Here is a 22,660-nt window from a genome sequence, read left to right as displayed (position 1 = left end):
GTTTTGCGAGTTCAAATATTTCAAATATTTGATAGTCAAATAATTCAGGTTTACTCGAGTTTTTCAAATTTATCAAGTTTTAAACTCGAATTCGCACGTCCCTTATCTTTAACTCGAATCAAAAGACGTAAACAAAAGGCTTTTAAGTTATATCGCTCAACATTCCTTCAAAATTTTCTCTATTTATTTTGTTAAATCCACTTAACATTGATTGTTAAAATACGCACAATATTATTATTATTATTATTATTATTATTATTATTATTATTATTATTATTATTGTTGTTGCTGTTGTTATTATTATTATTATTATTATTATTATTATTATTATTATTATTATTATTATTATTATTATTATTATTATTATTATTATTATTATTATTATTATTATTATTATTATTATTATTATTATTATTATTATTACTATTATTATTAGTACGCACGAGTAAGCAATTTTAAAATGAATTAAAACTTGAATAGTGATAACTGAATAAAAGTAATGCAAATAGCTTGAGTTTAAATCATTTACATATTTCATTCCTTATAATATATATCATATTTTTTATATTTATCATAACTTTTTATTTTTTTTATTTTTTTATTTTATATATACTGATTATACTATTCGTGATATTATATCATTTGTTATTGTATTTTATATTTATGATTATATGTATCATTATTATATTTAGAGATTATCAGGTAATTGTTTTAATTCTTACTTTTTTAATTACTTGTTGTAATAATTTTTAATTGAGTTATTAAAATCAAACAATAACAAAACATTGATAAATGTTAGTATTAACTATATGCTCGTTTTAATAACAAAATGACATGCAAGCTGGGCAATTTTTAGACGCCCTGCTTTGAAATATGTTTTAACTTTATAATTTTTAAATGTTCAGTTAATATATATATATATATATATATATATATATATATATATATATATATATATATATATATATATATATATATATATATATATATATACTGTATATACATAGCAGCCGAGAGAAATTTCGAGGAGCCCTGGTTAATGATCAATTATATACCCAGGACCAAAAGAAGCGTGCTCTGGTCATTGAAAATTAAAAATAGAAGTTAATTAAATCTTTTAAAAGTCAAAGCTATTTAAATATTTTGAAAATTATTTTAAAAAACACACGGCCCCGGGAATCTTCCCCGTCCACCCCCTCCCCCTTCTCGGCGGCCATGCGTATATATATATACACTGCCGCTCATGGAAGTTAGGACAAAAAATTATTTTTCAAAAGAACAATATTAAAATGTAATTGCGTTATAAGATTTTTAAATTATATTAGTAAAATTTATGTTTATATAAAAACAAATCAAGTTATATAAAATTTCTATAAAAAAATTCTAAATTAAGTTGTTTTAATGTAAATACATTAAAGTAACATAAATTGTACACGCAAGTGAAAGTCTCATCATTTTAAATTAATAAACAGAGAACCCAGAAACATACTAAAGGTATGAACTTATGAAAAAAACGTATGAAAAAAAAACAGAGAACCCAGAAACATATTGTATGAGCCTGTATTTTACATTTTCGATTCAAATTTTTTGAGTTTGTCATTTAACAAGTATTTCTATTGTTTACTGTGTTTTTATATGCAGATATTTTGTGTATTTTGTACTAGTGTTTTAAAAATTTCAAGTGCAGAAGTTAAAAGGTAAAATTAAAATTTTTTTTAGAGTAAATTCAAAATATTGAAAAAAATATGCCTAAAGGTAAGCCAATAAATGTAGAAAAAAGGGGAGCAATACTCACTTTGCTTCAAGAAGACTAAACAGTTAGAAAAGTAGCTGAAAACTTAAATCTGAGTAAATCAACAGTTAGCTATACAATTCGTTGATATCGAGAATCTGGAAGTTTAGAAGACAGAAACCGTTCAGGTCCTTCTCGCATAACAACAAAAACTGATGACCGACGTATAAAATTTATCAGTAAACGTAATCGAATGTTAAATTAGGGCTGCCAATTCGAACTTTTTTTTAGAAGTTCCAACTTGAACATGTTTGAACTATTTGTGAAAAAAGTTCGAACATTTTCGAACTTTTTTTAAAGTACTAAAAGACGCAAAATAAATGAGTACAAGTTATAAACAAAACCGTTTATTTATCTATTAACAAAACTGTTTATTTATAAAAACAAAACTTTTTATTATTGAGACCCGCTTCTCATTTTCACTACATTTAACTTGAAAAAATTGTCTATTTTAGAATAAACAACATCACACAGTATTTTTAAGTGTTTGTTTTAAAAAAGTTAATACATCTAATGTATCATCCCGAAACGAGCTCCTTATTTTTGTTGCAAATAATCCTAGGCTAGAGAAAGCCCTTTCAGCCTCCACAGATGTCGGAGGAATAGTTTTAAGAGCATTAAAAAGCATTTTTAAATTTTTGGGTCTTGATTCGCTGGCTCCAAAAAGAGCCACTTCCTTTTTAATGAGGTTAGATCCAAGTTCACCTTTGTCTACTGTCATTTGAAAATCAGATGTTTTAATTAAAAAATTATGTTCTTGAGCTAAAGTCAATTTAATGTAAGTATTTTTCGTATCATCAGTTATATCACTGTTATTGACTTCTCTATCAGCATCAGAGTCTTCCTCATTTGACTGGAATAATCTTTGGATAAGATTGGTAGCAAAATTTGCTATAGAGTTTCTTTTTATTTTATTCCCAAACTGATTATCTTGGTTCAAAACATCTGGGTTTGATAAATATTTCATTAGATGTATTAACTTTATGTTTCTCCTTTCAACAATTCTTTTTTCAAATTGCTGTTTTACAATTTGACTAATTGGTTATTAACTTTTTCAAGTTCATTCTTAGAAAGAGGAAAATCAGTGTTTTTGCTAATTAAATCTATTTTTATTTCTTTTTGGACTTCCAAAAACCGTTCTAACATAGCAGGGGCGGATCTAGCTTTTTTTTTGAGGGGTGCTGAGCAAGTATGTACTGCGAAGATATGTTCATTACCCCCCCCTACCCGCAAGCTTTGCGAAGGGGGGGGGGGGTCATTAAAAAAAGTACGGGGGAGAGAGTCACCCAAAAGTGTACAAGTTTGTTTAAGAGGTGTTCAAGGCAACGAATACGTACGTAGTTTGACTATATTTTTCATCAATTTTTTAAATTTTCAACCTATTTTTTAACAAAAGAAAAGGCTATATCCCTCTGGCTCTTTTACCTGTCTGCCCATCTTTTTATACCCTTTAAACTGCCTGTATTTTGATTAAATAATCAGATAAGAAAGGTTACAATTCTTATAAACATATCTATTTTATTTCCATAATAGTATTTTGTATGCAAAATAATGCAGCAACTTAATTTTATTAGCAGTAATTGACTTTTATATCATTAACAATTCAATAACAGAGTTACAGCTAATAAAAATGATGATAAAAATAATTACTCTCGCCTGCCGAATAAACGGGGTTTAATTTCGTGAACCCAAACATTGAATACACAATTATTATCATGGCATATAACATAAACTAGGAATGACATAAGAATTGAACAATAAAACCCAGTTTTGAAATGTTAAAAGTAAACAAATTTCTTACCATAACTGTGCTAAATTTCTTTTTCTAAACTGTTAGCTTATGACTAATATAGTAAATTTCAAATCATGAAACTTTACTAAATTAAAACCATATTTCAACAGTAGGAAAACTAAAATAAACTAGTAGAATAGTTACAAAATGTAGAACTGATAAAAGAAACTTTTAATAAAAATCTAGTTTCAATGGAACTATCCAAATTTTGCTTCTAATATGATTTTTAAACAGAAACTTAGAAATATATAAAGTAACCATCTAGTTTAACTTCTAAAAACATCTGCGCCATGCACATTATATTGCAATTATAACACAATTGTATTACAACTCACTATTAAAAATAATTATTAATACTATGATATAACATATTTGTGTTTTCATCAGTTCTTCGAAATTTGGTAACATCAGTTTGAGAAAAAATAATTTGATGGTTTGAATAAAAATCTGCATTTGTATATAATTCGATACTGGTCAAATATCTAAAGTATTCTGACAAAGATTCGTTTCCAATTAATGATATAGAACAAGCATTAAATAAACAGTTTCCGTTTGGAGAAGTTCTAATAAAAAAACAAAAAATTAACATGAGCGAGGTAACATAATTTAATAATGTTATGCCACAAAATAATTATTACACAATTTTAAGTCATAAAATAACTTACTGGTAAATCATTTACTAAATGTAATTTTGGTATTATTTAAACATAAAATAAGTTATAACATAATTGATTATTTTCTCCTTGAAGTATGATATAAATATATTATACTTAAGCATGAACAAAATTTTACTAGAAAAATATATTTTTAAATTTTAAGCACCTAGGACAAAATTTTACATATCTTTCAGCTTAAAATAAAAATAAGTTTGTAGTAAAATGTTTAAGCCAAAAAAGTTATATATGATTTCTTTATTTGCTATTATTTTAACTATTAATCAACACACACACACACACACACACACACACACACACACACACACACACACACACACACACACACACACACACACACACACACACACACACACACACACACACACACACACACACACACACACACACACACACACACACACACACACACACACACACACACACACACACACACACACACACACACACACACACACACACACACACACACACACACACACACACACACACACACACACACACACACACACACACACACACACACACACACACACACACACACACACACACACACACACACACACACACACACACACACACACACACACACACACACACACACACACACACACACACACACACACACACACACACACACACACACACACACACACACACACACACACACACACACACACACACACACACACACACACACACACACACACACACACACACACACACACACACACACACACACACACACACACACACACACACACACACACACACACACACACACACACACACACACACACACACACACACACACACACACACACACACACACACACACACACACACACACACACACACACACACACACACACACACACACACACACACACACACACACACACACACACACACACACACACACACACACACACACACACACACACACACACACACACACACACACACACACACACACACACACACACACACACACACACACACACACACACACACACACACACACACACACACACACACACACACACACACACACACACACACACACACACACACACACACACACACACACACACACACACACACACACACACACACACACACACACACACACACACACACACACACACACACACACACACACACACACACACACACACACACACACACACACACACACACACACACACACACACACACACACACACACACACACACACACACACACACACACACACACACACACACACACACACACACACACACACACACACACACACACACACACACACACACACACACACACACATAAATATTTCGTTTGTTTTTTTATTTTTAAATAAATATAATTATTTAAGAAACAAATTATTACCTCACTGGTTGAAAATCGCTTTCTGCTCGAAATCATTGAGATGGGAAACTGTATATTTGAAACTTTGCATATTTTATGCAATACACTTAGTTTAGATTTTTATTAAACAAAAATTTTTCTCTAATAGTATTATGAGCTTTGACAATAACATTAGATAAAAACGATACCTTTTTTGATTGAACCCTATTTTCATCTAAAATACATTTTAAAATAATTTGAAGAATTGAATCCGCCATTTTCATCTAAAATACATTTTAAAATAATTTGAAGCATTGAATCCGCCATGTGTAGAACACTTAACCTACGAGTTAACCAAAAGCTTAGTGAAAATCCATTTTTCTGATTTATGCGTGATTGGCTTGCACCCTTCAGAGATCTTTCTGATTGGGTCAGCACCCCTCAGAACCAGTTTTGATTAGCTTAAGAAACCAAGCCAATCAAAAATAGCTTCTGAGGGGTGCAGGCCAATCAGAAATAATTCTGAGGGGAGCAGGCCAATCAGAAAGCGACTATACTGGAGTTTCCTAGTCGAAACATAAATATATATAAAATACGCTAGCGCTAACTAAGGGTCTGCGTATCGTTATTATTTTGAACCGATAACGATATGAAACGATAACGATATGAAACGATATGAGTTTGTCTATGAAACGATAATATCGGTTTAGTTATCGTTTGAACCGATAACCAACCGATAACTTATCGGTTGAAACGATATTATCGGCTTTTTTTATCGGTTTATCGGAATACATAAAAATAACGAGAATACCGATATTTATCGGTATAATAACGATATTTTTCACAATATTCCAATTTATTTTTTTTTTTAAATGCCAAATTTTAGTTCAAATATTTAATAAATCTTCAAGTCGAGTCAAGATGTCGTTTTGCCTATCTTTACCGGTTTTACAAGTTAATCCTTCCCAATTGTATATATTATCTAGATGTCTAACTTCACAAAAATTCTGTAAAGAAAAAGTGAAGCAACACTGTTCTCCAAAATGAACCCCAGGTTGAAACTCTCCCCACTCCTGATTTTTTTACATTTAATCAATCATATGCATTAGTAAACACAATATATGTTGTCAAAAAAATCTGAACTAAGTGCTAAATATGTATACTTCCAAAATTAAAACGCATAATTTTTGGCTTTTTTTCTTCCAAAGTTTTAATAAAGTCAGCCATTATGGTAGTCAAAATAACCCATTAATATTTATTTATTTCATTTACAAAAAAACCATAAAATAAATACATTTGTATCACAAATGATATTTAAGTTAATGCTTGTTTAAATTAAAATTTACCACAGCAGATTTTAGCTTTTCTCCATAACTTTTTTTGTCCTATGTTTCTTTTATAGTTCATCCAAGGTTTTTTTAAATTTGTGATGAACTGATTCACCAAATTGTTCTGTATAGCTACCTAAGCTAATATTATTGCAATCTACTAAGGTGAGAATGTGACACACTAAAATATGTATTTTCCATTAAACTGTTAAGTCATAGCCAAATACATCTTGTATATAGTTAAGAAAATGAACTTTTGAAATCTTCAATTTTAACAGAAATATCTGTACCCATTTCCAAACCAAACACAGCTGATTTCACTAGTGAAAACTTACGCAAACAATTATTGGTAAAATATTGATTGTTAAGGTAAAACCCCTCTCCAAAATATCTAACAGGGGCATAAATCAATTATCATTGTTTCCATCTAAACCTACACCATGATACCCACTCATTAATATGTAATGTGTTTTCAACCAGCTTTGAAAAGCTGACCAAACATATTAAAGCAAAGTACAAAGTTTATCCACAACTCCCATCATAATGTGAAGCTCAGGTGGAGGAACAATTTGTTGAAGAAAAGTTTCTTGATCTTCTTTTAAGTAAATGAAATGAGGATTTCTTACATTTTTGTATTCCTGCATTTTCAATCTTTTTTTTCCACAATATACATATTGATCATAACAGCCCAACATTCTTAGTTTCCCTGCTTCAAGGGAGCCCAACATTCTTAGTTTCCCTGCTTCAAGGGAGCATTCCCCTTCACAATACAGACAGGCATATTTACCAGAGTGACTTGAAAGTTCTAAAAACACTATTTGCACACTTTAGGTCAAATGCCATACTGAAGTTTACTTCAAGTTGAAGAAGTGCCAATAATTTTTGGAGATTGCCATTATCCTCTAAGACCATCTCCACAATGGCAAGAATATAGCATTCCTTGACACCAGAATCTTCATATATTTCAAAGGAAGAATAATGATTTTTTGGATTGAAAACATTAATAATAACTTTTAAGAAGTTTTGACCACCATTTAAAGATATTCAGAGTTTCCTGCAATTCAGTCATTTTAACATTAATAATTGGTTCTACAGTACTTGTTAGATTCCTGTGTAAAGTAGAACATGATTTTTTGGTTTTATTTTTAGAGAGTTCTAATGCATTTGATAGCTCCATAATATTTTGGAACAAAATATGATTTTCTTTCTTTTTTTTTGACTTAATTTCATTTACTCCAACTGTAACAGAGAGAAGGTTTCCACCTGTAGACATCTTGAACTGCTCTACACTTAAAATGCTTTCACTCTCCATTTTATGCTTTAACAATCCAGATGCTACTTGTTCCGCATGTTTATTTCTAAGTGATTCACTAATATCTACGATATTGGTTACAGCTTTACTTTTGCAACAATCATGAGAAACTCCTCTAAAATTAATAGTAAGAATTTTATAACAGTTTTTGAAATAAGTAAAAACAGTAAAAAATATATTGAATCAAACTAGAAAATAACATAAAGAGAAAAAATGTTTTAACTGATCTTATTTTAAACCTTATTTTTAAATTATAAAATCATAAATATAAATAATCTATACTAAGATTTAAATAGCAGAGTCCACACATTTTTTCAGCTACATTTAAAGTATTTGACCCTGGCTAATTATTTGTCTGGATACATATCAGAGGTTCGCCTAATAGTACTCCTATTTACCTGAAATACATTCTTTTTATCAAATACATTATTCTACCTGAAGTATATTATATAATACCAATATGTATGTGTTTGTGTTATAGCCATATATATATATATATATATATATATATATATATATATATATATATATATATATATATATATATATATATATATATATATATATATATATATATATATATATATATATATATATACATATACACACACACACACACACACACACACACACACACACACACACACTGGCTAGAGAGTATATCAAAGGTACTTTGATCTATACATATATTAATGGGTTATTTTGACTACCATAATGGCTGACTTTATTAAAACTTTGGAAGAAAAAAAGCCAAAAATTATGCGTTTTAATTTTGGAAGTATACATATTTAGCACTTAGTTCAGATTTTTTTGACAACATATATTGTGTTTACTAATGCATATGATTGATTAAATGTAAAAAAATCAGGAGTGGGGAGAGTTTCAACCTGGGGTTCATTTTGGAGAACAGTGTTGCTTCACTTTTTCTTTACAGAATTTTTGTGAAGTTAGACATCTAGATAATATATACAATTGGGAAGGATTAACTTGTAAAACCGGTAAAGATAGGCAAAACGACATCTTGACTCGACTTGAAGATTTATTAAATATTTGAACTAAAATTTGGCATTTAAAAAAAAAAATAAATTGGAATATTGTGAAAAATATCGTTATTATACCGATAAATATCGGTATTCTCGTTATTTTTATGTATTCCGATAAACCGATAAAAAAAGCCGATAATATCGTTTCAACCGATAAGTTATCGGTTGGTTATCGGTTCAAACGATAACTAAACCGATATTATCGTTTCATAGACAAACTCATATCGTTTCATATCGTTATCATTTTATATCGTTATCGGTTCAAAATATCGGTTCATACCGATATACCGATAACGATACGCAGACCCTTAGCGCTAACACAACAAAGATAATTATTTTCGACATCCTTCACAAAAAATTAAATCGCAAATTTTGAGTTGAATAAAATATTTTAACAATTTAATTTTTATATATAAAAAAAATGCAACAAAATAGTAAACTTTGATTGTTGAAAGTTGACGGGTGCTGGAGCACACTTTGAACCCCTCTGGATCCGCCCCTGCATAGCAATTGTGCTGCTCCACCTTGTCCTGGAGTCACAAATCAAAGCTGTCTAACGATCAGTGGTCTAACGATCAACAGTGGTCTAACGATCACTGTTTGTTTAATTTTTAACGCGAAAAAACTGACACATTATGAAAAGTGCAGCAGATTAGCATTAAAAATGACTGAAATTGTGCACAAGTGGATAAAAGTATAAATTTTCACCAAAAACTCAGAAAATTATGCTGATCATTTTAAGATATAGTGGCATAGCATGACCAGAATTATCTTGAATCCATGATGGCAGTTACCGCCATCTTTAATTTATAAAAACCTTATTAAATTTTAATCCATTTAACTAATCTTGGCCAAAATTTAAGGGATGGTAGATCATTCGAAGTATATATTTATCGCATTTGCGCCAATGAGGGAGAAAGGGGCTTGGGTACGGCCCTCTTTCCCAAGAAATAACCCCTCATTTATCAGCTTCAGGAAGCGTCATCCATATTGGATGCCAATCACTTTCTTCTAGCTTCCAACCCCATTCACTTGGGCTATGTAAAGTTGGGGATACTATCAATGCTTGACTCCAAATACGCTGCACGCTTCACATGCTGCATTAGTGCGTCACGCGTGGGTGAAATGTTGTCAATCTGCCAGTTCTTTTGACTAAAGAAATACTGCCTTGCAGAATTTACACTTTTTTGCTCAGCAGTTTAGAGTTTTAATGGTTGAAAAATACTCTGATGAACAAGCAGTTTTATTAGTGAATAAAAGAGAAAAAGTAGAAGGAGTTTTTAACAAACAGAAGAAGTAAAGATTTAAATAGAATTCAGAAGAAATATTGGTAAAAGAAGAATAACTAGAAGTTTCAAATAAAGAAGAGATATTAAAAAGAAGAACCAAAAACAGGAGTTATTGACAAAAACAGTGTTGAACACTACTAGGAGAGTAAGAGAGCATTATTTGTATTTTTAAACTTAATGAATAAACGAGTGCTAACCATTACACACTAATAGAACGGTTATTGAAATATATTGTGAGGTAAAATATATTAAAGACGGCAAACATAACCTTAACCTTTTAGATTAAATCTTGCCCATCCCTAACCAAACTATCCACAAACCTTGCCTTTCCTAACCAAGTAATCTCCAGACCATCAACCTTGATCTCAATCTTCCAAATACCCCTTCCACATAACCTTTGAACCAACCTCGCTAATCCCTTGCCTTCATCATTTTACTCATATTCACACAAATGAAAATTAAATAAAATAAATATTATTGATAAAATAAAAAACGCCGCCTTCACCATACACACAGTCTTAACTTGTTTGTCGTCAATTCTTGCTTTGCGAACGTTTGCAACGGCTCACCATCCTTTATCCACAATACTTTACGCTTCTGTTAATTTGGTTAAAGTTAATTTGGTCGTGTTTTTCACGCTCAAATGATGAGGAATCCGTATCAGCTTCTTTTTGTAGGGAGTTTTCCGTAACTGGTTTAAAGCAGTTTTATGGTCAATGCCTAGCTCCATACCAACATCGACACTTATAATATATCTATTTTGCCGGACTTTTTTAAAAACTTCATCAGATTTTTATCTGATTGGATAACCTGAGCGTAAGTCGTCTTTTATATTAAAGATTATATCCGCGCAGCAGATATAATCTTTAATATTAAACTCCGATTAATATAAGCAAAGGAGGATATCAATAAGACAACGTACGGACGATGCATGCCCATTGTGTATCAAGGTAATCGAAGAGATTTCAAAAAATCACTTATACAAAAATTTAACAAAGTTTTCATAATTTATATTGTTAATTTTATGTTCGATAATAAAATTTTTGTTCAAACACATTTCAAGTCTTTTTTTGTGTGTAAGGAAAGAATCTCATTAGTGCTAAAGTTGAGACTTGGTTTAGTTAAAAGTGTTAATAGTAAATTTTTTAAAACAAAAGATTTTTTTTAACAATACAAACTTCTTTCGTTTTGTTAATTATGAAAAAAATTTACTTTAAATAAAACCAAACACCGTGTACATGCAGAAAAAACTTAATATAATGTGAGTTACAGGAGTAATTAAGAAAATAGTTTCATGACAAACGCACTTGCTTTCATTTTAAGGGGTAGGTGACAACCCAGCTGCTACACAAGCTGCCATGCATGTTCCTTGAGCAACGTTACAGGCAATAATTGCTGCAGGAACTGCAGCACCACCAGTTGACACTCCTGCAACTCCGCCTGCAGCTGATACACATGCTACCCACAAGGCATTGCAACCTGATTGGCATACCGCGTATCCAAGTAATCCAGATTCAGTAGAGGAAAAGGAGATCAGAAATACGAACATAGTTAGAAGAAAAAATCCCATGATGTCTGAAATAAAAAATCCAATACTGTATTTGATATTTCAATGGAGGATGGTGCTATTTGATTGTTGCACTTTTCTATGTATATAGGAAAATAATGTTTAAAATAGAGAAAAGTTTAACACATTTAAAGTTAAGTTCTCATATTTTACTTTTTGTAATAAAAAAGTAATAGTTTTCGAGAGTTAAGTTTTATAACTGAAGCTGACTTTTTTTGTGTATGTGTATGTGTAGCTTTACTTGTTCGTTTTGTGAGGAAGCTAATTCTAATCGGAAATATAGAGAAGATGCCATTTGTTGCAATCTGATCACCGAAAATGGACATTTAATATTTTAGACACTAACAAACCAAAATTAAAGATCTCAACGTCCAAAAAAAAAGTATCTATTTTAAAATGGTGAAACCAATGGTATTTATAAAAATTATAAGATTTTAAAAAGTCAAATCATATTAAAATGAAAGAGAGAATGGGCACTGTGGCCAGAAAACCTCTGATGTGTGAATTTAGAAAAAATCATAGAATAAATTTATTTTTCATGTATCCCTATTGACTTTGTATAAAATAATAAAACGATAACAGAAATGAATTTTAACTAAATTACAACATTTCTGCGCTACTTTGATGATTTATGAAATTAGATAAAAAAATTTAGAGTGAAATTTGCCATTATTTCAACAAACATGTAAAATCTAAAAACTTTTTAACATTTTTCAGTGAGGACGATGCTTAAAAGGTTTTAAATCAAATATTATTTAACTTTGAAAAAATTTGGCAACAGTGGTATGCGCAAGTCATGACTGTCAGATGTTAAGAACTAAATTATAACAAAAGATCTGAGAAAGTAGAAAACATTAAACTGTCACCATTTGCCAAAAAATGTTTATAAAGGGCAAAAAATGATAAGCTTTCGAAAACAGCATTAAATTGTAATATTTTTTGAAAAGCTTTATGTCCATTTAGTATCTTTTGTTCGAGGTTATGAATATTAGTTGGAATATTAAAAAAAATTATAAAATAAAATTTACTTCATGAAAACAGTCAAATCATCAAATTTTTTGTTTTGAGATGAAAAACTACTTAATGTTTAAAAGATTGATTTGAAATTTTGCGTAAAGTTTGCGCTTTTTTCAAAAAATTTAAATTTAAAATTGTTTTGGAAAAACTTGAGAAATTAAATGGCGCTGCAACTGGCAATCAAAAAGTTAGCGCACGATATGTTGCCAATAAATGAATATTTTACTAATGAAAAATATCTTCAAAGCTGGAAAAATACTGTAAAAATGATGCTCTAAGATGAAGCTCAAGTTAAGAACCTAGGAAAAGAAACAATAAATTTCTAAGAAACATTCCTCAAAATCATACTAGAAAATCATCATGGTAGAGGATTTATATGGTAAGTTAATGAGTAATCCAAAGATTCATGAAGTTTCTAGTCAAGAAAGAAAAAAGCGCAAAAAACAAATTAAAAACTTTCACCAGAAATCAGTGCACTTTTAAAGGAACCATCAATCCATCGTTTGGAGAACAAGGTCATTCAGAAAGTTCATCGATTATGAACTATAACAAAATTGTTTATTACTTCATTTTAAATTTGTGTTAACTATTTTGTTTGAACTTAAATAAGTTTGTGCTGTTTTTAATAAATAAATTGGTTTTTGAGCGAAATCCACAAAAAGTAACCAGTGTGAGAAGGAGGGGGTGGGGGGGGGGGGGAAGAGTTTCGAAGGAGAGGTTAAGAGTCAAATTACGAGGAGGTTACACTGATCTCTATAATAACTTGATAGAGTATCTTAAGTGAAATTATAGAAAAAATTGATGTCAAACGACGCAATGTTGGAATAGCCCAGAAAGGGTTCAATAAATATAGCATAAAGCTTCAAAAAATATACCCATATTTCAAATATATATAGGTTTCAGTAAATAATTTTTAAAAAAACATCAAAAAATTATGACGTAGTAAAAGAAATTTACAAAAAAATTTTCAATAAAAATTCTACAAATGCAATTTTATTTGATTGATGGGTACATAGCTGGCCTTAAACATTAAAATGGAAAAGAAATCCACACAACAAAAAGAAAAACTTCCTTTATTGGATTTCTTGTTATCATAGAAAACACAACGCAAGTACGCACATTAAAGGACTCATGCATACTTACACAAACATACTTGTATATATTTTTTAATACAAACTCATATAAAATTTTTAGTGTTCTTTTTTCTTTGTTTTTCACATAAATAATTGAAGCAAATTAATTATTAAAATAACTTTTATCAAAGAAAAACTGATAAGTGAGAGCTGAATTAATAATAACTTACTGTTTTTAATTCTTCTCTTTTAACTGCAATTAAACCATACCTGTTTGCATCTGTTTGAAGTGATTCCCTCATCTAGTGGGTTTAACAACAATCCAACTGCTCAACATTTTACTGCTGCATACAAGACTTTTTCTTAGAAGCAGCATTGAGGGTGGGAGGGTTTAATGTGAAAAAAGAAACCCAATTCATATAACTCATGTGTTAGATGATGTCAACATTAAAAGCAATAAGACTATTGGTACTATTGTAAGAAAGTATGATCTGTTAGAAAACATGAAATCAGCGATTACTGAATATAATTTTTTCGAAGCACCAGATAAATATATTATCAGAATGTAAAAAAGCTGTTTTTGTCACAAGTTATGTGGCAAAAAGACAGCAAATATGTGTGCTTTTGGGTCTAATAGATTTCATTATAAATCTGCTTTTCTTGCTCTAAACTTTCACTAGGTGTAATCAAAGATTGCGAAATAGCAGAACAAAAACTTGTTAGAATAAGAGATGGTATAATTGATGCTATTGCTATTTCAGTTTTGGAAGAAATAAATTTGTCTTCAGTATATTAGAACTTAGAATACCATATTTTTGATACAACAACTTTATGAAAATCATGTTTTTATAATAACCGATAAAACTTTCTCAGTGCTATTGTAAAATAAAATTGTATCTGCTAGGGAAAAAAAAATCTGTTAAATTATCCAGAGCAAATGTAAGAAAGACTCTAAGCAAAGTTTTGGTTTTGTAAAAATTAAATAAATGAAATAAATACATCTTCCGGCGCAACCCCTAATTTGTTTAATTGCATTAAGAGTTTTGAGTCTTTCCAATATGGCATCTGACAAAAGTGTTTACTTTACTTTCTATATATGACTTATCTAGTTATCGAGTTATTATAGAGATAAGGGGGTAGTTTAAAAAGAGTCATTCCGATGCTAACTTACTGTTTTTAAGCGAAATATATATTTCACATTTGGTGAAAATATGCAACTGACCCTTTTAATCAGAAGTATATCATGTTCCTGATACCATCAGATCAGCTTATAAAGGTGAGCGCAGGGGTACGGTTTTTGTCAGAGACTTGAGAATGGGCGCTAAAGAGTATCTAGACCAAATCTTAAAGATTCATGCCCTTCCCTAGATTTTTGCCACCTTCCCTGACAGCAAAAAGCTCTCTCAACTGTGGGTACTCATGATGGCACTTCCTGTAACAGAGACAAGACTGTGCAAACTTAGCTATCTAAGACAATGATTTTTTGACTAAACCACTTGAAGACTCCACGGGAAGAAACGGCAGGGTCACATTTTGAAAGTTTCGACTTTTCACACTTTCTAGCTTTACTAACCATGATAGCATATTTTGTATTTGAATTCAAATCAAATAAACGATTTGATGCATATTTAAAGTTTTTCTAAATTTTCCTAAAACTTTGAAACTTATAAAGGTTTAAAAGTTTAACAATGATTTATCTCAAAATGAAAAAATGTGACCCTGCCGTTTCTTCCCGTGGAGTCTTCACTTCTAACCACTCTTCGACTAATTTGAACCATCTCAGTTTCTCAGTATTGGCGTACATTGACATCAAGGCCCTGACATCGTCACCATCCCAAGATTGGTAATCCATAAGACTGCCATCACTAATCACTATTTTGAAATGCCAAAGTCATATTTAAGGCTTTTTTGGTCAATTATCTGGGCCAGGATTAAAGCTATGATCACAGCTAATGGCTGTTAAAAGATTTACAAAATGCGAAAGCCTAATTTACATGTTTAAGAAAAGTTACCAAAATAATAAAAAATTCTTTTGATAGGTGATTATGAAAATAAATACTCAGGAAAATTAAAAAACGGTTATTTTTTATAACGCAATCAGTACAAAAAGTAAATTTTCTTAAAATTGAGAGTTTATAAATTAAACCTATAGGTCTAATTTATAAACTCTTAATTATAAACTCTTAATTTTAAGAGAATTTACTTTTGGCACTGTATACAATCAAAACCTCATAAGCACGAATTTATAAAGAACGTCAAAATATTTATAAGATTATATGAGTTCTTATGGTTAAATCAAGACTTACGATGTTATGTGAAGCAAAAAACTTTGCAATTTTTCAGAGATCATCGCTTGATTGATTTCTAACGACAATTTTAAGCGTTTTTGAATTCATGCTTGTGATGTTTTGTTGTAATTACCTATCCAAAAAGAATCCAAGAAACCGCTATTAAAAATATACCTTTATCCAGCTAGAAGAGTCTTTTAAGCGCTTTTCAACGCGTTGGAATTGCTATAACAAGTTGGTAAAACGCTCGGAAGTTTTTCTCTAAAAAAAAAAATTCTTTAAATAATTGCACTTGACATTCCTTTTAATTTTTAATTACTTTAATTCCTATATCCGCTCAATAATGTTTGTTAAAAAATCGATTGTGAAAAGAAAATACTAAAAAAAAATGGTGGCTTAAATTTTTGAAAAAGGTAAATCTTCGTAAAGTGTGGTAAAGTGAGTAAAATAAGAAAAGTGAGGAAAGTAATTAATTTATATAGTGTAGAAACAGCCTGGAGAGTAAAGAAGTTCATTTATATAGTAAGCATCCCAGCAAACATAAGACGTCTTAAGACCGTTTTATTCAGGTCTTTGAATGGTCTCGTCTTCGAATGACGTCTTTTAAAAGACTACATCATCATGAAAAATTCCGCGTCTTCGTAAGACGTCTTTACTTTTCGAATAATTTCAGCAAACAAAAAGACATCTTTTAGTCTTAAAGACATTTTTAAAAAGAATTTCGGCGTGAATAAATTTCATGTCATTTAAAGAGTTGAAATTTTTCATATGAAGTTTTACCTCGACCAATGTAAATTCGGCGCTACTGCAGTTTCTCCCTCCCTCCCTCCCCCCCCCCCCCTTTTTTTTTTTTTTTTAATGATTGATTATGATAGAGAATTTTATGCTGATTCAGAAAAATCTAAAAACATAGACCTGAAAATTAACGGAAAGTGCCCTAATTCGAAGTAAAAGTTTTGAAAAATCCCACTAAAAACCCGAACAATCCCACTAAAAACCCGAATATTTTGAGAACAACAATGATCTTTTAGCTTACAAAAGCAATACTTTAACAGCATGATTTTTACGTTAAAAAAGTCGTTAAAGTATGTTTATCTTGCGCAATTTTTTGTGTCTATGAAAATAGCCATTTTTTGATTTATTAGAGAATAAATTGAATGCAAGTAATGTACTTTTGTAATGAATTTTAAAAAAGAATTCAACCGTTTTGTTTTCTAAAAAGAAGAATTTTTGAAATTTAGTTCACAATCGTTTTATCACGTTTAAAATTTATTAAACATAACCCTCAAACCGTTTTCTTAATAAAAAAAACCGCGTACAATACGATGATAGTTATTCATCAATTTGTCTACATTCTCATATTCTACATTCAACCTTTATTTGAATTCTTCCATTAATTTTATTTCGTTATAACACTTTCGTTATAATACTTTTAAAATAATAATGCTAAGGCTGATGGAAACCAGCTCTGCTTCTTGCGCAATCTAATGGTAATTAGTTTTAGTTAAAAAAAAGCATTTTGAAAGATTTTTAAAAAATTGGATTTTTTAAAACTTTGACTTCGAATTAGAGCACTTTCCGTTAATTTTCAGGTCTATGTTCTTATATTTTTCTGAATCAACATAAAATTTTCTAGCATAATCAATCATAAAAAAAAAAAAAAAAAAGGGGGGGGGGGGAGAGGGGAGGGGGGAGAAACTGCAGTAGCGCCAGTATGTTGAATTTTATTATAACATTAGAAGATGAAGATATTAAATTAGTACATCAGATTTGAATTATGAATTTTATGCTTCTCAGGCTGAGTCTGAAAATCCTTGTAAAGCTCTAAATAATGTTTTAATGTTTGAAAACAAAAAGTCTTCGAGTTGTAACTATGATTAATTAAAAAAGTTGCATCATAATTAAATGTTATGATGCAACACCACTATTGACAACAGAAAAATTATCCGAAGATTTGTCTAAGATTATCTATAACTGATAATGTTAATGGGATACCTCTTTTTAAATCTTCTAATCTTCAATTATGGTCAATACTTGGTCTAATATAGAACTATATTTTCATCATTGCACTTTTCTGTGGAAATGGTAAACCAAACTGCTTAGATAATTTTCTCAAAAATTTTCTCAAAAAAAACTTTATTGCTAAGTAAAGAAGGTTTATAATATAATAATATAAAAAATAGATGGTACAGATAAAGAATTCATATGTGATGCACCTTTTCGCTCTTTTCTTAAATGTATACAAAGTCATACAAGATATTACTCCTGTAAACGATGCCTAGTTAAAGAATTTTACAAGATACATAGAGTGATTTTCATCGATAACAACTCGTCAACTCCAAGATAAACTGAGGAGTTAATACCTATTTTTCACTGATCATCAGAAATCTCTTACTCCTTTAGCTCAACTTAAAATATCTTGTGTTTCTGATTTTATTTTGGATTATATTCACATGGTTTATCTTGGTGTAGTAAGACCCATGCTTACTTTTTCAGTCAAGTTCAAAACATTGTAGACTTTTAAATGCCAAAATAAAAAAAATATCTGATAATCTATTAAGCTTAGTTTTAAAGGGTTTTGTTACCAAAGATATTTACAACCATTTTCTAACATTGCATGTTGCAATTGTGATTCTCTTTAATGAAGTCAATTTATGAAACATTAACTAATCAATTATTTTGTTATCAATTCGAAACATATACAAGTTCATTCTTTGTTTATAATGTTCACTGTTTACTTCATATTTGTGACGATGTTGTTTAATTTGATTGTTCACTAAATGACATATCTTATTTTCCCATTTAAAATTATACGTAGATACTAAAAAAAGCAGTAAAAAATTCAAATACTCCTACTGTTTAAATAAGTTAAAATCAGTAAATTAAATACCTGATTACCTGATTTTCCTTTGCCTCAGTCAGTTTTTAAATCTGTGCTGAAAAAACTATTAAAGAGATCTTTTGACTCTAATTTGTCAGTTGGAAGCAAGCTCTTTTGCATTTACTTGGTCTTTTTTATTTGGAGTAAATAAAATGTGGGGAGTTTTTGTACTCACATTCAGATTTTTTTTCGGTATAAAAGTAATTGTTGTAGATAATCTTGAAATTGTTTTAACTAATGTTATGCATTCTATATATTTCTTTTTTTATTTTTTTAATATAATTTAGAATACCAGCATACGATGTTCAAGATAGTTTCAAAGGTTCTTGAAAACCAGGAGCTCATTTTAGCAATAAAGAAACAACCCCATAGTAATTTTGCAATCAAGAAATTAGAACTGTATTATATGTACATTTTTAAATTATTTGCGTTTTTTTCTTTTACTAGTTTTCTTTTTCTTTAACAACAATGTTTGTGTAAAACACAATAAGAACTTGAACTTGCTTAATGGTGTGTTTAATGTTGTTAACACCCATTATAATCGGTAGTTGCAACGTAAATATATCATTACTTAAAGTATAATTAAATAAACATTTTCTTAAAGTATAATTAAATAAACCTTTAGGCCCTCTTGAGTTCGACATCTTTAATCATTTTAAGCAGTTTTTTGTAAAACGTCTTTTCGATGGACAACGTAGACCATTTTAAGACATCTTTAAGACGTCTTTTTTCATCTTGAAAAGACGTCGTTTTGTTTACTGGGATGAGTGAGCAATTTTGAAAATGAACTGAAGCTTGAAAGTTTGTAGTTTATTAATGTTTTCTTTAAAAAAATATAAATAGACTTACTGATGCTTTGAGAGCGTACCAGAAACACTCGATAATTTTTTTCCCTTCATAAACTCGATGTTTGACATTTTCAAAGTTTTTATAATGACATTCAAACATTATCGCATTTGTAAATCATTTAAATTGAAAGTAATATTAGAATATAGTGTTCCTAAAATTATATTTTTATTTGTGAATTTCTGTTTATAAAATTGTAATAAACTTTCTACCGATTGTTCTCTATTTGTCCAAATAACATTCCCAAGCCTGGCCATACACACACAATAGTGATCATAGAAATAGCGCACCCTATAATATTTTCTTTTAAATGCAGATTTTAAAGTGTTTCTACGTATTTAACATTAATGGTATATCTTATGATGATTTACAAGTTGGAACTTGCATTATTGTTTAGACGTATTACAAAAACGTGACAATAAAAAGTTTTATTTTTAAAATTCGTTATGTAGACTGCTCAAAGAAAAAAGCACATGTGTAGAATCCCATTGTTATTAAATATTGAAGTTTTTCAAAAAAAAAGAAAGAACTGGAACAAGGCATTGTAGTTATTATTTGTAATGTACATATAATTTTCTTGTAGCAACTGAACGTGGAACGAAACAAACATTGGTCTGTAGAAAAAAGAAAATAATCTTATGTAAGTTGTTAAATGGGTTTAACACTTTTAAATTGGTTCTTGAAAATTGGTTAAAAACTGTCGCCAACATATTGTGAGAGCGGCGTTTTTTTGTTAAATAATTTTTTACTAGTAGTGTTTGTGTTAGTACTTGCTTTGAAGAAGTATTACAACCTTTTCTTCGCTTACTTCTATCATGGCCTACTTTACACACGGCCGGATATGTTGCATAAATAAGCCGAAAATTAGAAGGCCATGGACGTCGCACAGTGACTCAGGATGATCAAAAACACCAAAAACTCAATAAAATTTGATAAAAATTGTAAATAAACATATTGTATGTAAAAATAATGGTTTTTTGGGTAAAAAAACTCAAATTTGTTAATGAAATCATTTTTTACGCACGCCTTTGATGCGTATAACGCGTGCATACGCGTTCACGCGCGCGTAAGGTTTGGCTGCACGCGTAAAAAATAGTTTTATTTAAAGTTTTAGAATTTTCAAGCCAATACGTAACATCTTGGAACTTTACTCTACTTGTTATTTTCATGATTCAGACAGAATTACCTTCACTTATTTCAGCTACTACTATTGGTATTGTTATACCATCTACATAAACACAGCTTTAACAATATTAATGGTAACAACTGAAATCAGTGAAAAAAAAAAATTTTTGGATTGTATTTGAATTCTTCCACTAAAATTTTGTGCAAGAAGGGGATAAATATGTGTCCAAAGGATTAAGTTTTTGATGATTTAATATTGTTTATCACTGAGGTCAGTATTCACTTTTAAATCAAGAGCTTGCTTTACACTCATATTTAAAGGAAAGGTTTTATCCAAAGCATCTTTAAACTTTTTGAATTTTCTTTAAAAAATTTAACTTTTTTTTTAAAAATGTACTTCTTGCAGAGACTAAAAATAGAGGATGATATTCAACACCTAGTTCTTTGATCTTTTTCTCTATTGCTTCGCTCTCCAAGTACCACCCATCGGTTATGGGATTTTCCAGAACCAAAGCGGCTTCTTTTATTAGTCATGAAATTTTCTTGAAGCCATTGATATACTTTTTCTATAAATGAATCATAATTTCTACCACATTGTTTTAGTTTTGTCTACACTTTTGAAATAAATATAGCTAAAGTAGCCTTTACTTTATTCATATTCTTTTTGCTAATTTCTTCAGTTTTATATGATTTCGTTAAGTAAATCCTTCCATAATCCAAATTTATCCACTCCTAATTCATGTATATTCGGGATAAGATCTAACCACTGATCTCTATAATAACTGGATAGCGCATCTCTAATATCAAAATTAACGCCAAAATCGCCATATTGGAAAGCCCCAGAACGCTGAAATCTGATATGTGCGATAAAGCGATAAGCCGGAAAACAGAACTTAAAGCTTACGGGATTAAAATTTTTGGGGCTTTCCAATATGGCGATTTTGGCGTCAAAAAATAAGAAGTTTTGCTCGGAGTTTCGCTACACTAAATAATGAAATGGGAGTAAAAAATGTTGGTAACACTGTTCAAATTACTTAAGGGAAGTGCCGAATTTTATATACGAACATATCTAGATTTGTAGGTTAAAATAACATATCTGTTGTTTCCTATCAATTTATTTATATTAGCTTTTTGTTTATTTGGTTTTAGTAAGACTAATTAAAGGTAAGATTAATTTTAGTGTTAATTTAATGAAATATATAAAATAATCGCCTAAATTTATTTTATAAATAGAAGTTATAGGTCATGCAAAGCATTGTAGTGCAGAAAAGAGACAACTAATTAT

The 22,660-nt window shown here is 29.9% G+C and overlaps 1 protein-coding gene, 1 long non-coding RNA gene and 1 pseudogene across 2 annotated transcripts; all 3 read right to left on the bottom strand.

Moving 5' to 3' along the window:
* Window positions 1–1,795: 1,795 nt before the first annotated feature.
* Window positions 1,796–6,280, bottom strand: LOC149885867 (uncharacterized). Its single transcript, XM_090094465.1, has 2 exons — window positions 5,816–6,280; window positions 1,796–4,147 (listed from the first exon to the last, which is right to left on the bottom strand). The coding sequence occupies exon 2, from the start codon at window positions 2,757–2,759 to the stop codon at window positions 2,259–2,261; it is 501 nt and encodes a 166-aa protein (XP_089950591.1). The 5' UTR covers window positions 2,760–4,147; window positions 5,816–6,280; the 3' UTR covers window positions 1,796–2,258.
* A 206-nt stretch (window positions 6,281–6,486) lies between these two features.
* LOC149885866 (uncharacterized) lies at window positions 6,487–8,278 on the bottom strand (annotated as a pseudogene).
* Window positions 8,279–11,813: 3,535 nt separating this feature from the next.
* Window positions 11,814–16,956, bottom strand: LOC149885865 (uncharacterized). The gene is made up of 2 exons (XR_016454614.1): window positions 16,698–16,956; window positions 11,814–12,153 (listed from the first exon to the last, which is right to left on the bottom strand). It is a non-coding gene; the product is annotated as an uncharacterized LOC149885865 (long non-coding RNA).
* Between the last annotated feature and the right edge of the window lie 5,704 nt (window positions 16,957–22,660).

This window comes from Hydra viridissima, unplaced genomic scaffold (assembly GCF_058129835.1).
Source record: "Hydra viridissima isolate aposymbiotic clone 2 unplaced genomic scaffold, HvirCarnegie_v1 scaffold_7, whole genome shotgun sequence".
NCBI lineage: Eukaryota > Metazoa > Cnidaria > Hydrozoa > Anthoathecata > Hydridae > Hydra > Hydra viridissima.
The sequence above is the reverse complement of the archived record's forward strand: the minus strand, read 5'-3'. Positions and strand labels throughout refer to the sequence as shown.